General features: G+C 37.4%; 1 protein-coding gene across 1 annotated transcript in view; it reads left to right on the top strand.

The window, feature by feature from the left end:
* The window catches only part of LOC123505416 (nuclear receptor corepressor 1-like), a 19740-nt gene extending 3936 nt beyond the window's left edge, over positions 1-15804 (top strand). Inside the window, 3 exon segments of the mRNA XM_045256658.1 lie at positions 1-1645; positions 1905-2174; positions 8709-15804. The exon segment at positions 1-1645 is cut by the window's left edge and continues 2174 nt beyond it. Of these exon segments, the coding sequence (XP_045112593.1) occupies positions 1-1645; positions 1905-2174; positions 8709-8966 (2173 nt within the window). The 3' untranslated portion in view covers positions 8967-15804.
* The last annotated feature ends 1696 nt before the right edge of the window (positions 15805-17500 follow it).

Raw genomic sequence — 17500 nt, 5'->3', positions numbered from 1 at the left:
GCCATCTCCACTACCCCACCAGGCTTCCCAGACTCAGCAGCTGTCTCCTCTCCCTCAGCAGACTATCCCTCATACTCAGCAACACTCCCCACTCGCCCAGCAGTCTCCCTTCCACACTCGACAACCATCACCACTCTCTCAGCCACCCTCCCTTACCATTCAGCCACGTCCTCTGTCCCAGCAGTCAGCCTTGCGTGCTCAGTCCCCTTCCATGCAGGTCCAGCAGTCCTCCCCACAGACTCCACAGCCACCTTCCCTGCCCAGCCAGCAACTACCTGTCCCAGCAAAGCAGTCGTCACAGACCTCACAGACACAACATCCACAGTCATCCCCGCTGGCACAATCCCAGCAGCCACCCCTCTCCCCACCACAGCTCTCCCAGGAGTCACCCAATCCTCCTTGTGAACTCCAGCTGCATCCTCCTCCTCATCCTCCTGAGTTGGAGCCACAGGTCACTCTGCCAGTTGAAAAGCAACCCAAGAAAGAATTACCAAAGGAGGAGGTGGTGCCACAGAAGCCATCACCACCAGAGCAGCAGCAGCAGCAGCAGTCATCTGAGAAGCTTGAGAAGCCTGAGAAGCCTGAGAAACCTGAGAAACCTGAGAAACCTGAGAAACCTGAGAAACCTGAGAAAACAGTCAAAGAACCCATCAGTAGTGTGAGCAAACCAGTGAAGGCAGAGGATACTCCCAGCCAGAAGGAAAGCCAACCTGTGACTAACAATACTCTTCCAAAGAAACCAGTTTATAAAATTGGTCCTAAAAGTAAGACACTAGCCGCTAAGCAGTATAGTCAGATAGATGACCTGGATAATTACAAGTGCACCATAACTGTGCATGAAAATGGTTCGGTGAATGGATACGGCATCCAGCCCACTCATCCCCTTGCTGTGAAGTCCAATTCCAGTCCAGGTGACTCTTCAGACAGTGAAGTAAATAGTGAAGATGGTTCCCCAACCTTTGCACAGCTCAGACCAGCAAAGCGTCGTCGGAAAAGTCAGACTCTTGAGGGAGTGTTCATCGGGCCCAAGCGGGTGAAGCAGGCGCGCATCGTACGGGAACGGCAGGAGCGCCGCAACAGGAGCCTTCAGGAGCAGCTGCGGCAGACCGAGCTGGAGGAAGAGATTCAGGCCATAAGAATAGAAAAGTCAAGCGAGGAAGATGGTCCACTTGGCAACATGCTGGTGCAGTCATCAATAATCCTGGCAGATTCTCAGATGGAGGAGCAAGACAACGTAGAGCAATGCATTGCTTCCATCAAAGCTCATCAACTTGGCGTTAATTCTTCAGACATCAGTAGTGATTTAGAAAATGGTGATAAATTGAATGCAAGTTCCCCAGGACAGGTGGCTGGGAAGAGATCCAAGAGATCTCACACCAGTAAAGTTTTTCACAATGATAATTCTGTCATCATTAAGCATCTGCCACCTACAGTGCAAAAAAGGAAACTTAGAGCTAAAGATTTTAAGTGGAGCCATTACATCAAATCAATGAGATACTGGTGTAGTGATTGTGCTCATGGGTTTAGAAACCAGAGAGAGGTAGCTTCTCACACTGAAGATAAGTGCAAGTGGAATTGTCTCTACATGCTGGAGTGTTACGTCATCGTTAAGGACGCGCAGTACCATGCACACTACGGACCAAAGGTAACGCCTGTGTAACTCATGCATCACCTGTAGTATTTAGCTGAATAGTTTGTCTATTTTAGATTCATTGTTTTAAGAAATGGTCGCAGAATATCTCAAGAATAATTAGTTCCTTTAAAACATGATTACTAATTATTGTTGAATTTTTATTTTCAGTGTTCATGTTATCAAAGAGATTATTGAACTTTATTCTGTGTTAAATTTCAAAGCCAGTCTTATTTGTATTGTAGTTGTGCTCATGGTTTTTGCCTGCTCATAGGTTCAAGAGCTCCTGGAAGAGTACCAGGTGGATGGACAACACAAGTGCAAGACTTGTGGAGAGATTATAGCCCGTAAAGCAGACTTCCTGGTGCACGTGGACTCCCACAAAGACTTCATGCCCTGGGAGTGCACCATCTGCGGCACGCGCTTCAAGATCCGGGGCTCCCTCAAGGAACACCTGCGATACACTCACATGAAGGGCCGTGTGCCTTGCCTCAAGTGCAACAAGGTGTTTCCCACTTCCACACTTCTGAGACAGCATGTCAAGGTAAGGAGAGATGCACTTCCACACCACACTTGTCACCATCTTTTGTGCATGCGATGTGCTGCTCTGCCACCATCTGCTTCATGCTGGGTCACAGTCACAGAGCATGCACTCACCACTTCCTTGTATGATGTGCATGGGAACAAATATTAAAATACCTATAGTCTTCTGTAACATATTAATGTTTTTAACTCCTACAGCCAAAGCCAGTAGTAATTTTTAAGAAAATGTTTTTCATATAATGATCTTACTGATGATCCTGTTTCCTCCTTAATGTTTCCATCAGAGATAATTTTCTCAAGTTGAGTATCAATACTTTTTATTTTTTTATTTTATTTATTTATTTTTTTCTCCCATGTTTTATAATAGAACATATATTTTTCCATGTCACTTCATATAAAACATCTTTTTATAGTTTGCTTGCATCCACACTCCTACTGAATAGTTGTAATTGTCTTTTTTTATTTTATATATATATATATATATATATATATATATATATATTTATGTATATGTATTATATTTTTTTTACTTAGTTTGCATGTTAGAATACAGAATCATACAATTACATGTTCACTGCAGGATACATTCTTGTAAGATTAAAAATGAAAAAGAATACAAATGCATGAAGCCCTTGGGAAACAAAAGGCATGGGAGGGTGTTGGCAAGTAGGACTTTCATGTGACAATACAAATTATAGAGATATGTGGAAGAAAATTTAGATGTAGAATTTTGTTTCACTGGAGTGGCAAGCCTGGTGGTGAAGGTGAAGCTCCCAGTAACCTTCAAGGCAGGGTTTTCAGTTTGTTTCTGAACTCTTGCATGTCAGTTGAGATGATCAGACCTGGATATTTGGAAAATCATCTCTGAGTCTTTTAATGTGTGTGAAATAAGGATAGAAATCCAACATTAATTTCATCAGATGTCTTAAAATAAGACAAATATAGAGGCCAGTTAGCTGATGAAAACATTGGCGACATGTGGTGAAATCACTGCACTGAGATCAGACAGCTTTTAAAAGTATGTACCATAGAAGTAATTACAGTGAATTGAAGCTCAGAGTACAATTCAAGTGTGCATAACTGGAGACACTTAATCTCTTTACTCCGGGCATTAGAAAACGGCTGCAGCACCGTATCTGGGATGGAAGGTGGTGTGAGGGAGAGTTGACTCAGAGGTTCTCTCTCTCTCTCTCTCTCTCTCTCTCTCTCTCTCTCTCTCTCTCTCTCTCTCTCTCTCTCTCTCTCTCTCTCTCTCTCTCTCAACGGAAATAAAAATTGCAATAGTAAGTGATTTTTCATATTAGGTATGTACATTATGAAATAAACCCACACAAATTTTAAAGAGAGAAAGAGAACAATAATTAGTAGTACCCTTAGAATTGGTAGCACATGACAGTGCGCCTTTGGGTACATGGTCCTCTGCACAAAGTTATGTTTAAGTAAAAAAATTAATTAAAAAGACTAGTTTGGCTGCTCTCGGCAATTTTCTGAAGATGACAGACAACAGAAAATGGCTGAAGATAGTTCACTTTAATGGTAAACTAATTTTAATAAATCCTTTACTTACATATTGGTTCCATAAAAAGTAATAAAATTATTGCCAACAGGGCAGATTGGTACCAATCCTGGTATAAGCTCCTTTGTAGTAATGAGGAAAGTCAAATAAGCCATCATATCATATACAACCTACATTTTGAAAGATCTCTTACAGTATTCAAGGAAAAAAAAAAATTATCAGAACGTAGCCATGACGCAGTATGTGGAACCTCAAATACGTCACGAGTGTTACGAGGATGCAAAATACGCGTCCTCACACTGAAGGGGTTAAATAAAAGGAAGGGCATGTATGGTTTAGTGAGAGTACTCCTTAGGAAGTCAAGGAAGTAAGGAGAAAAAATAGTGTTTCGTAAAGTATGGGTGTATCAGATGCCAGAATTCAGACATCCACGGATGTGGATGTCAAATGTACTGTATATTTTACAAAAGTGGATGCAGATATAAGTTTCTACCAAATAAGAGATGCAGACATCAAATTATGACATCCTCATGGATTTGGATGTATTCAGAATGTGGCATGGAATCACTATATGTCACCATTAATTTGAAATGGCAGCTATGATAAGTGCTCAGCACTGCCAGCTCATATTTTTTGTCTTATTTTGTATAAAGTTTATGATGAGACACCAAAATCTTCTGAAGCTTTAAAAGGAAGGATGGTCTGCATACAGAGAGTTGCACAGTGCACAAGCAGGTCCACTCAGGATTGGGTTATGTTCCTGAAAATGCATTTGTAGAGCAATTGATCATATAGCAAACTTAAAATTGAATAGGAAAAATTGAAGTGTTCCAAGACCTTTATGTATGTGCCCCATAAAACCCATTATTATTTATTTGTATATATGATGCTTTATATCTTTGTGTCCAAGATCACTGGGGGCGTCTCTCTCAGCGGCCAGCATGGCCCCACTATAGAAGACCGGGAAACATTGGCCACTTAGCATCACAGCACTACAATCACTCACTTGCAACTAATGGGGGCACATATAGTAAAACAGCTTCAGTACAGTGAGAGAATTTTGCTGTACATACAGACCAAGACTGTGTTGCCACAGAGGCTGACTAACGAGCAACTGTGATGCCACATGATCCTCCATACAAAATAATAGAGAAATGTAATGAATATAATGCATAAATGATAAATTATTTAAATATTAATAATATCTATCTGTTTATCTTTCTATTTATTTATCTGTATATATATATATATATATATATATATATATATATATATATATATATATATATATATATATATATATATATATATATATAATGATGGGGAGATATTGCATTATGTAAAAATTGTGTGTATGGGAAAGCATAGATGGAAATTCTTAGTAGTTTCATGACAAATACGGCATCTCAGATATATCAGTAAGCATGTGCATTGTGATAGTGTGTTATTACTTACAGAATCTGGTAAAACTATTATAATATTATGTAAAAATGCCAGAAGTAAAGGCAAATTATAAATAAAATCATAAATGATGACTTGCCAATACCACCATTTTAGTGATTAGACAGTAAAGGTGTTCTTCTGTCCTGCCAATACTCTACCTATGGTAATTAAAAGTTAGGTCAGGCTTGCTGTAGTTATACCTTTGCAACACTCTTGGTGATTAGTAATTAATCAAGTGGCAGACAGTCTCTTTATCTTGTGTACCCAGTAAGACTTCCTTCTGATAGAATTGTACATTCACTGCCTTTGTGGAGTTAAATCCAAGAAATTAATATCTCAAAGTTTCCATCCCTTAATGTTGAAATGTGTAGTTTTCTTGCAAAGAACATTGATGTAAAGCACCTTAAAGATTAAAGCATGCTCTAAGAGTAATGTAGAGAGTGGAATGAGATTTAATAAATAGAATTGCAGGATATGCATCACATTCCATATTTTTGTATCATTGTGGACGCCTCTGATCTGGCTGCCTAGATGCTCGAGCTGTAGTGTCTGTAGAGTAGATCTCATGGATTTATTAGTATTGGCATTGCTCCCACATTATTGAATCACTTATCATTATGTTATAATGTACTATTACACACAAAAATAGATTCAGCTACCATATTTTCATAATGTTGGTGGATGGAGATGAGAATGAATAGATGCTTGTAGAGTATTTGTGTACCTCCAAGACAATGGACCTCAAATTACTTCTGGGATACTTGGGAGTGAAAATTGGAAGGTGGAGTGTATTGATCTGGTGTTGGCAATAGGTGGACTAAAGTGGTTGAGGCACACTGAGTGGATGGCAGAGAGTGGTGGAAGAGAAAATGTAGAGATCTGGTCCAAAAGATCAGTAAGTAGGGAAGCTGCACTGCGGGTGGTTGTGTCACTTGGTAAGCCACCATTAAGCCAATACAGGGAAATGTGAAGTGCTTTTCAAAATTTTGATGGTGGTGGATTGGTGACAGCCATTTTGTTAACATTTTTGCATTGGCCATGTTTTTTCAGGTTTATATTTTTGTCATTTTTATGCAAAACACTCAAGCAGCTAGATTTTCAGAGAAAAAGATTTTATTGAAGAGAAAGTTAAGTTCATAGTTACTATGTTTTCCCTAAATTTAGAATAATTAAATGATGCTAGAGAATAATCACAGCGTTTTGTATTAGATTATTATACATATTATCATTTCTTGTATACATACACAGTTATATACAATAATGATTACATGTGATGCATTGCATTATACACATCTTTGTGGTGTAGAACTGCTTTTTTCCTATTTATTTGTTTATTTGTTTATTTATTTATTTTTTATTGTTTATTTATGTATTTATTATTATTATTTTATTTTATTTTGTTTATTTATTTATTTTTTTTTATTATTATTATTATTTTATTTTTTTATTTATTTATTTATTCATTTATTTATTTTTTTTTTTTTTTTTTTCTTACATCATTCTTTGTGCATCCCTCACTGCTCTGCTTGGACACATCACTTTATGAATGCCTGCATGATTATTACACCCACATATGTGTTGGAAAGAATTGGCACCATTGTATGCATGATATTTAATTAACCCAGTGATCCTTGTCCCAGGATTAACCTATTTTACCACTGCAGTTGTATTCTAAGAGTTGCAAATAGTTCACTCACTGGCTTTGGATATCAAGTAACATCTGTTTATCAGTGGGTATTTCATGAGTGTTATTGAAGTTAACCTTATGCCATGGTGCCATATGACTTATCAATTTTCAAGAATAATCTTTGTCCTTCACTTGCCTTTCTTCCTCCCTCTTGCTTTTTATTCCCTATCTGGCTTCCACCTTCTACCTTTGTTATCTGTCCTGTCATCCACATTATTTACTTTCTCACTGCATCATCAGATTTATTATGCTTACATATTTCAATGATTTTTGCATTATAATTTTATGGGATTCACCGTCTCTGTAAACACAACACTAGTGGCCTGTTAAGTAGAGTAACAGTAAGCCACCCAGATGTACGGTGGGATTTAGTATGAAGTACAGGTATTGTTTGTTATAGAGAATAGAGAACTGCATTACCTAACACAGAAACAGGTAGCATTGTTGATGAATCAGTATTTCCTCTCCTTAATCACATTAAATAAGATGGTTACGCACTGCTTCATTCATATTACTGAGTTATTATATACTGTACTACAAAATTACTAACCTTAATACTGATGGCATTGCACAAGTATCCCTAATCAGATGAGTTGTTGCTTCCTTCACTGGTGGCTGGGCTCTTGGGACAGATACAATCTTGTCTGTCCACTTGTTGACATGAATGAGACGATTTATTGTCAGGCTTGTGCTTGCGTCAGTATCAGTAGTCAATGACAAAAGTTTTCACTATAAATTGATTATGAGAACTCAAAAAAAGTCTGGAATGTTTATGAGGAAATTTATTAGGCAAGCAAAATAATGTTCATATAGGCAAGTGGTCATTGAGAGATAAAGTGATGGTAATCATAGGTATTGAAACGTAATTACAGACAGAAAGATTTCATATTGCAGTGAGAAGAGTGTGCAACTAATGTTGTGTAAGAATGTACTGTTGACTTTGTTACAAGTCATCAGCACTGTAGGTTGATTATTTGTGTGCATCTCTTGGGTGGCAAGTCACTGCAAGATGTGCTTTGTCTTCTCATGTGGTGCAAGATGTAATTCACATGTGGCCCACACCTGACTAATTGTTTGGAGGTGGTGGTGTTGGTGGTGGTGATGATGATGATGATGATGATGATGATGATGATGATGATGATGATGATGATGATATATTTGCATTCAGTTTTTATTTTGTGGCCATAATGTATTAATACATATTATGTATATTTACAATTGCTATGCTTCCAGTTGGATAATACTACATTTATTGGGTGGAGAATGTTTGAAATTCAGTGATATACTATTTCTCAAAGATTCTATGTCGACATGTTGGAGGGAATTTTAAAATCCTTTGATAAATTATCAGTGATTATTATTGATTGTTTTAGGAATGATGGAGAGATTATAATACATCAGTGTAGATCTTTGATTTTATTCTTGCATTGAGATATTCTTACATGATATTGTAATTGTGAATGTCCATGTGTAAGAACTTAGCTTGTCTGTAATTTAGAATATTATTTTGTCATGTAATATGTCATAATTTCATCCATTTTTACTTCTCTTTCTTTTTAATCTGTTTTGTTCCTGCTTTGATTAATTTCTATAATGCATGCTTACTATTCATTATTGCTTAACACACTTCACTTTCTCTGTCTTCCTTTCTAATATGAATTTCATGTGTTAGAATCCTTTACATATACAATATTTAATGGACTTCTCTTTCTGATACATAAAAACTTAATTTTCACCAGGAAAAAATCATTTCCAAAAAGAAGGCCACCAAAAGTGTGGACTGAGCAGCAATCCCCAAGGATTATCCGAGAGGACCTATACAACTCTGGATATCTTCTTTAAGCAGCCATCATCATTTGCTGCGTCTTCTAATCTTTGTTAAACTGCAGGTGCACACTCAACACTACAAGTACAAAGCCACTAAGAATCGTGACGAGGAATTGAAAGCGGCCATGGAAGCCACAGCCGGCGCTCTTGAGGCCAGTGCAGAGGCTGTGGAGGAGGAGGCTGAAAAGCTTTCTGATGAGGCCAATGAGTACAGGAGCTGGTGTAAGCTGATGGAGCTAAATGCAATGAAGAACATTGGTGCCAACTCAAATACTCCTCCCTCTGAGGAAAAGAAGAAAAGTGGAGCCACTCCTAGTTAGTGTTGGTTTTAAGTGCTAGGCTAACAGTGATGTGAGTGTGCATGTGATGGAGGAGCTTACTGGAGGAACACAGCCATGACACAGTCCTCAGTCCAAGTTAGATTTATAAATGTATGGCTCATTACCCCTCAGGAAGGGACTTGTTTTGTGTACACTATGAGGAACTGAAAACATAGTGTGGATTCCTTTACAGATGCTGAGGCAGAAGTGAGAGTATTATTAAAAGACTGTATAGTGTTTAGTTGCACCCCATTAGAAAGTGTCAGAAAGAAGTTGTTAGAGGTACATAAGATGTAGAAAAGATTATCTTTCAGTTGATGAAAACCGGAAGAGCAATAATATTAGTATTAATGTGGTACTGTAATAGAAGGCACTTATGTCCTATGAATGTCAAGAAAATTACTATTGAAAATGCATTTCAGAATTATGTAATGCACAAGTTTTGGACATTCTATATTTTAAATCTATTCACCTTGGTGCAGTACATGTACATTGATACAAGACTCAAGTGTTCAACAACCATGCATGCGTACACACACACATGCACCATCATATATATATATATATATATATATATATATATATATATATATATATATATATATATATATATATATATATATAGTTGTATATGTGTGTGTTCGTTAGGGTGCATATATGTATATGTATGCTTTGGTGCAACAGAGAAGGCACATCTATCCAGAGATGAATAAGAGAGATCCCATCACTGGACAGTCTGCCTTTGTACCTCTGAGTGCCATAGAACTGTGATTGTGGTGCAGTACTTGGTGCATGGGTCCATATTGGACTTTAAAACACTCATACTCAAGGTAAAGGTAGGGCTGGATGTTTTATATGGCACAGGAATCTCAATAAGATTGGCCATGCTCGTCTCCAAGACAAATGTGTGGGTGACTTCCTGTTTATAGCAGCTTCATATCACATGTTTGTACATATTGACAGTGTGTGAGTAGTTTATGTAAGTATGTGACCACCAGTGTTGTGCTTTGTTTGTGTAATTAATTATAGATATTTAAAGTGTTCAAAGTTAGGGACTAACTTAGATTTTTTATTTGTACTTATGATTGTTTTGTACTACAATATAATTTGGGATTTATAGCCTTTTTTCTGTAATATAGTTGTGAACTGAAAGCATTTACATTTCATGCAGATTTTATGTATCTGCATATAGCATTTATGAACTGCAGGTAATTTGCTTTTAGATATGTTGCCTATGCTTATAGCTGCTATTATCTAATGCTAGATACAAGTGTACAGGTGCAATGTAAGTACCTCGGTGCTGTGCTTCTTGGCTACTGTTGGTTACAGAGCAAACAGGGTGACTTACGTTAGACGTTATAAAGTTTTATCAGGTTAATTTTTATTTCTACACTATTTGATAAAAGTATTTATTTGCTTGGCTGACAGTTACAGGCAGTGTACTCATCCTGCCTGGCTTCTTGTGGGAGGATGAATGGTGTTGTGTGTGTGAGGCTTGTGACTCTTTGTGATGACCTGCTGTTGTTGTCTGTGAGGATGAGAGCACTCTGGTGGTAGGTGTGACAGCGAACTACGACATAGATCTGTTGACAGGAGGGACGAAAATGATCCGTGACAAGATGGCGATTCAGTACTTTATGTTGTTATTATTATTATTATTATTATTATTATTATTATTATTATTATTATTATTATTATTATTATTATTATTCCATTCACAGTAATTGACATCAGTTTGAAAACTTGTTCCTTGGTACTTAAATATGTAGGTACTCTTTTTGTTTCCTTCATCAACCTTCAACTCATTGAATGTTTTGTTTAGACGAGAGGGACCTGTATCATACTGATCACATGTGTAACAGTGTTGGCACACTATGAGGTCTTTGGTAATATATTAGGGAAACAGGGTTTGCGCTTGGTGTCAGTATTTGGTTTGTGTAGTGATGTTTGGGGCATTCAACACTGGGGAGTGACATTGGAGTGATGTGTGATGTGATGCAGCTTTGATGTAGAGAAGTCTTTGTGATGAGACTGTAACAATACTGAACAGCTAACACATGCTAATTATTAAGTGTAAAGGACATTAATATATATATGTAAGTGAACCAGATACCAAGAATGCTTGAATGTTACTGTTCTTGCATTAGCTGGTCCTTATCAGACTCATCTGTGGACTCATCTTGTAAAGTTCATCTTGGGAATCTTCAGAAAGACACCTGTCTCATAAATGCTAGTCATAAGCTGTGTGTGTGTGTGTGTGTGTGTGTGTGTGTGTGTGTGTGTGCGTGCGTGCGTGTGTGTGTGTGTGTGTGTGTGTGTGTGTGTGTGTGTGTGTGTGTGTGTGTGTGTGAATAATGTAATAGTTATAAAAAACAAAAAAACAATAATGAGCTGAAAATATTTGTAACCTTTGCTAGTGTTTTCCAGGATCAGGATTCATTGTTGTTTGTGAGATGAAAGTTATCAGTTCTATTTCCTTGAGGTGAGTGGAGGACTGTAGGAATGTTTGATGTGTGGCTGCACCAACATTAATACTCCTAAATACCTTTCTTGCAAAAATTCATGTTTTGTTTGTGTTAATATTATTATTGATTTTACACATCACCTATTTGATATTAGTTACCTTGAAAAACTGGGCATTAACTTACTGTTTTATGTAGGTTTAGTCGTAACAGATTTGATCTAACCGTAGTCTTTGCACCATTGCTCAGTCATGCCTTTGTTTCACTGTTCTCAGCATCCCTGCTGTTGGCACCATAAATTCAGAATTATTTCAATAGTTTATAAGGTTGTGCCAATTGGATTCGGTGAATTTTAAAACTTTTTTGTTTACAAAAAAATAGTATTAATACTAGGGCATTTCTACTTTTGTCTGTGAAGCGCCAACATTATGATGTGATGGCCATGCTCATTACAGAACCACCTGTAAAGCTCACTTAGTCATGAGGCATGATGGCTCACATAGCATGTAGGACACTGCCCATCATCATCCACCACCACTTAGAGCAAATTAATTACATACTCAGTTTTCCTCTCTCTTCAATTTTGCTATTGGTGCTCAATAATATTTTTTTATGCTCCTTGTACTTGTTTTACATAAGAATTACTGTAAAATTAGAAAAGAATTGGCTTGAAATAGAACTTGATTAGTATTATAGTCTTATAAGCAGTTTTGTGTCAACATTCCATGTAAGGGCAGTTACTCTTCACATTTACAGTTTTTTGATCAAGAAGAATGAAGTATCCAGAAAGTATATATCTGCCTTTACAGCCAAAATTTCTTTGTATTTGCTCATGACTTGCCTTAGTTGGAAGCTGGCAGCTGAGTGCTATGTGTGTAAAGCTGCACATTAAGGTAAAAGATGTATCTAAACTTCATGCCTCCACATCACACTAAAGACAAGAAACCTATCAATGAATGGAAATATAACTGACAATATTTTTAAGGAATACTTCACCTGGTAACATGAAACCATAACATGAGTGAGCTGTGTTGGTATCCATGTGTTTGTGACGCTCACCTGTGGCGTGTGGTGGTTGTGGGTTCCTGTGAGATTGTGTAAAGGAAGCTGCATCTCTTAATGACTGTAGTGTCTGTCTGTATGTAATGTTTTTGAGTGTGGGAGTTCCAAAGCAGCTTTAGTATATACATTTATATCTTATGTGGCTACTTATTTCATGACAAAAAGCAAGTGGCAGCTAATCAACTCGAATTACATGGTGCAGAACTCAAACTGCAAACATAAGGCAAAGTATCCTGGGAGTTTATTCAGACAAGGTTGTTATTTGTAGTGTTCAGTGTACTTTAACTCAGCAAGGGAAACATTAACATTTGCCTTGTTTAGATAATACAAGACATTCATTCAAGTAATGGCTAACAAATGTGGGAATGAGTTCATAGATATCGCAATGAATGGCTGAGTGCAGAACACGCTGGTACCAAGTGTGAACCCTGTTTTGTCTGCTTCTTCTTGTCTGTCGCTACAACACTGCTCTCTCTATGACTGTTGGTGCTATCCCTATACATAATTTTTACACAGGATGTGGTTAGAACCTTCACAAGTGTGTTGCCAAATGACTTACATCCTTGGCATTAAGTCTTCTAAGTTCTAAGTAATTTCTTTTTTAGGCATTAGCACTTTGTCCTCACTTTTGGAGGCTGTCCTCAGCTATTTTAACATAAGTTTATTTTGGTAATTTTTCAAAGGATATACTGATGTTAGAATGAGATGAGCATTGCAAGTGAATGGTGCCGAAGTGCATGTTTTCATGTTGAAGAATCTCCTAGCTACTTGCAAGTACAATATTTTATTTAGCTATCAGGAATTTGGTTGATTGTTTTTGTAATGTTTATTATTTTCAAGTTAGCGGAATGTGTTGGTTGGTGTTGCACTACTAAGTGTTATTAATTTTTACATGCTCAATGTGTTTATTATTGTTTTTTTATTATTGGGCTTCCATTTTGTTGTTTTGAGATTATTGAGGAGGTGAGTGAGAGTTGCTGAATAGGGCTTGATGGATTGGTGACGTGTTACCTGAGAAATATCACAATCACAGTTACATCTAAGGACAGGATATGCTGCTAAAGTATGATATTATAAAATTAAGCAACAGAGACAATATTCAGTGTGCTTATTCATGGACATATTTATTATCATCAGAAACATTGCAGCTACTTTAGATGAAAGTGAAAGTATAGTTTTTAAAAGTGTAAGATAAATGGTTTCTTGAGTCTTGGATAATCCTGAGGTCTTCCTAAAGTATCATCAGCATCAGACTTCCAGATGTTGCTGCAGAATCATGATAGGATCAGCTAATGATGACTTAAGAAAGCTTCCTCGTGTATTTTGACATACAACAATCCTGTTTTTATTCTGATCATTTCTCTGAATCAGATCATTTTCCTTTTTCTAATGCTATTCTGAATCAACTTAGGAGTAACTTCATGGACAATTTTCTACTTAAAACGAATTGACAATTTTACCCCATTTAGTGGTGTGTAACATATGAATGCATATACGTATATACATATAATTTCCTCGGTATTGTGAAAGAAATATATCATGATGGATCAATATTGTGGAAATGTCTTCTTAACTTCCCTCGACTTCGTTCCCAGCAGTTTTGTAAGACTAAGAGGTGGCCGGTGTGCGTGAGCTCCTCGAAAAGGTTGTGTGGCAGGTCTGTCGTGGATTATTTTATAACATCGTAGTGTTGACCTTTTTAATGTTTTACTAGTGTCACAAGATACTCTATTTTGTTATACTCATGTGCAAGTTTTATCTTTTTGAAATATTTGTTTTTAAGTGATCTACGTATTACTTTTTATTATCATTATCATTATAATTACTATTATTATTATTATTCCTATTATAATTATTATTATTATTATTATTATTATTATTATTGTCAAGATGCATGTGTTAAGATTGCATTACTGGGGTTGGTGTGGGACTCAGTACTTCTTTTCTATTGCAGTCCATATTATGTCCAAAATTTGTTACTGAGGGAAAAGACGTGGAGTTTGACAAGAAGTGAATACCATGTTGTTTTCTGTGTTTTCTTGTGCAATATGCTAGTAGGATAATCAAGCAACAATTGATATCCGAAAGTTGTTTCTACCGTAGAATGCTTGTTACATTTGTTATAATTTTGTTTTATACATTGACTAATTGTAGTAACTGTGCTAATTGTAACGCAATATTCTCTGATAGGTATGTTCTGTTGATTTTTGTTATTCAGTTTATTACATTACATTTTCTGTTTATGCAAATACGAACCAGAATGTAATTGGTAGTGAGTCCTGTCGGTGGGGCCTACAGACGTCTTCAGAATGTGTGTTGCATCTCCTCCATCCATTGGGTGTATGTATGTCTGTGTGTATGCCTTTGTGTGGGGCAGGGTGGTTAGAGGCAGAAGGAGCTGAAAACCCTTGGGGGACAGTCCTGGCACTGGCACTGGCATTTCTTGGATCTGTTGTTGTATCCTTCAATCCAGACTATCAAACAGGTACATGAGCGCCTTGTGTAAAACAAACTAGCTAACTCTTAGGTTACCAGTCTCTTGGTGCTGATGCTGGACACATTAATCTGTCTCGAGGTACAACATGCCGTGTGGGGGATCTGCTTAGGTCAATGTCATTTCTGTTTGATTTATGACCAGTGGAGAAGTTGAAGGGGGGAGGGTGAGGGAAAAGCCACTAAACTTCAAGATCTCAATGTATGTTTTTTTCTCTCTTTTGCATGAACAAAACTGACAAAGAAGGAAATTCCTTGCATGCGTGTGTGTGTGAATGAGCGAGTGCATGGGCGAGTGACTGGACAGTAATGGCTAGAGAAAATTTCACGGAGGTCTAATGCATACTGTGTAGTATTTTTGTATATGAAGATTCGCCTACTAGTTTGTGAAATGTGTATTGATTTGTTGCAATTTTTTTTTTTCCAGTAAGCAAGTTGAGCTCTACACAGTGCTGCTTTGGGTGGAACTTATCAATTGGTTTTTCATTGTATTAGCTCTCAAACAAAATAATACAAAAGAAACAAAAAAAAAATGTAAAGGGTTCTGTGATAGTGGGATAAGCACAAAGGGCTTTTTTTCAGTGGTTTGAATTCAAAACTGTGATATTAGTCTATATTTATTTAATCTCCATTTGTGTTCATGGATCCCCTCTTAATGGTTTGGGTCCTGTTAACAAAGTTGCCAGCTCGAATGTTTGCGTTGATCCACCCGACCACACCTGTGTAGTGCCCCATGCAGCTCTGGGACCCCCTGTAGCAATGTACATTCAAGTCCAGACTGTTTTTGTACCTGCGTATGAAAATAAAGCTGCTGTCAACTACTGTCCCTATTCATTTAGTAATTTATACCCTGCATTTGTCCTGCCACCATATGGAAGGTAAACTGGAGGGAAAAATAGCTGGAACCCTTTTTGAAATCTTAATGAGTCTAATTGTTCATTATGCATTTTTCCATTATGCATTCTGAAGTGTGCCATGAAGTCTGTCTGCTGTCACAAAAACGTAGGACCAAACTAACCGTGTTGGTGGATCCCTCACTAGATATCTGGCTGGGGCAACTGTAGATGTGTGTAAGTAGATTCAGTTAATATGAATGAAATTATACATATCATATAACTGAAAAAGACGAGCAATGAAGCAGTTTGTGGAATCAAAAAGGGAGCTTAAGGAAGATAGAACACGTTTATGGGTGGGAATGGTAAGTGGAAAATTTAATATAAGAAGGCGTGTTGGTAATGGTATGATGGTTTCTTGCAGCTTCCCTCATATTCTTACGTTTTTAACAACATTCATGGTACATAGGGGTACGATGACCAAGAAATGTCATTTACAGTCTTAAATGTTTACGGTCCGGAAAAAAAATGAAACGTAAACAAGAAATCCGCTGAAGCTGAAATGTCATAACCATGGTCTCTCCATGTAGTGAACTTGTGACTTACTGCAACGTGCGGAACTTTCATGGCCTGCGGTATGGCGGCTGTGGCGTATTCCTGTAAAGTGATCCGGTGCGACAAAAATTAGTAACATCCAAGGAACGATATGTATTGTAAAAGTAAAACAGGAGAAGCAGGACGGAGCATTCAACGCGACACTAAAGCAACAAAAGGGACAGTTTTACGTGATGTTCTATAAAATCATGAGGGAATAAAACTCAATTACCTTCCCCTCGCATGAAGGCATGAGTACTATTTCATTATTCCATCCGGTATTTATATATGTATATTCCCCTTACAAGTGCCCATTCAAGAATGAGTGGAGATGCGTGATGTCACCTCATTCTATAACAACATCAAATGCTATAATATAACCAAGACATCTCATTACTCTTGTGATCAGTTTTGACTGAATGTTTATGTATTGTGCACTTCGTTAATGGCCGTGACAAGTGATCTCTTTCCCAGGAACATTAAATGAAAAAAAAAAAAATCAAGAAAGGTGGAGTGTAGGACAGAAAAAGCAGTGCTGACCTACCAAACTTCAACAACCCAAATTTCACATTGGATAATACATGATGCTCTCCTATAGAGCTGAGAATGGCAGCCTATTATGTCATACTGGCGGCTTAGTCAAGATTGACTGAACTAATTGGTCCTTAATGACAGTAATAATCGATCAAAACGCTTATATCATGGAGTGATTCAAGGGAAGGGTTTGCAAAGATGGTAGATGGATAGGAGCAGCAGAGTGGTGATGGTGGAGGGGGGGAGGGGTTGCTGTTGATGGTGCTGCCGGAATATTAACAAATTGTTGGCTGGTGGTGCGTGACGTGACGTCACGGCTTGGTATCGTAGAAGAATCTTTGTCATTAAATTGTTATTTTGGCTAGGCTTCAGCTGATTTAAATAATGCACATATGGCTACAGCATCCCTAGTGCCGCTTAGTCATTTGTTGAATCAGTGCTTGAAACTAATACAATTGAAGTCAAACACTGAAATTAAGAAGAGAAAGGAGTGGACTGATGTGTATGTGCATTAGAATATAGAACATTTATCCATAGCCAGCGTATAATACATTGC

Source organism: Portunus trituberculatus, chromosome 18 (assembly GCF_017591435.1).
Source record: "Portunus trituberculatus isolate SZX2019 chromosome 18, ASM1759143v1, whole genome shotgun sequence".
In the NCBI taxonomy this organism is placed as follows: domain Eukaryota; kingdom Metazoa; phylum Arthropoda; class Malacostraca; order Decapoda; family Portunidae; genus Portunus; species Portunus trituberculatus.
Note: the sequence above shows the minus strand (reverse complement) of the source record. Positions and strands in the feature narration are given on the sequence as shown.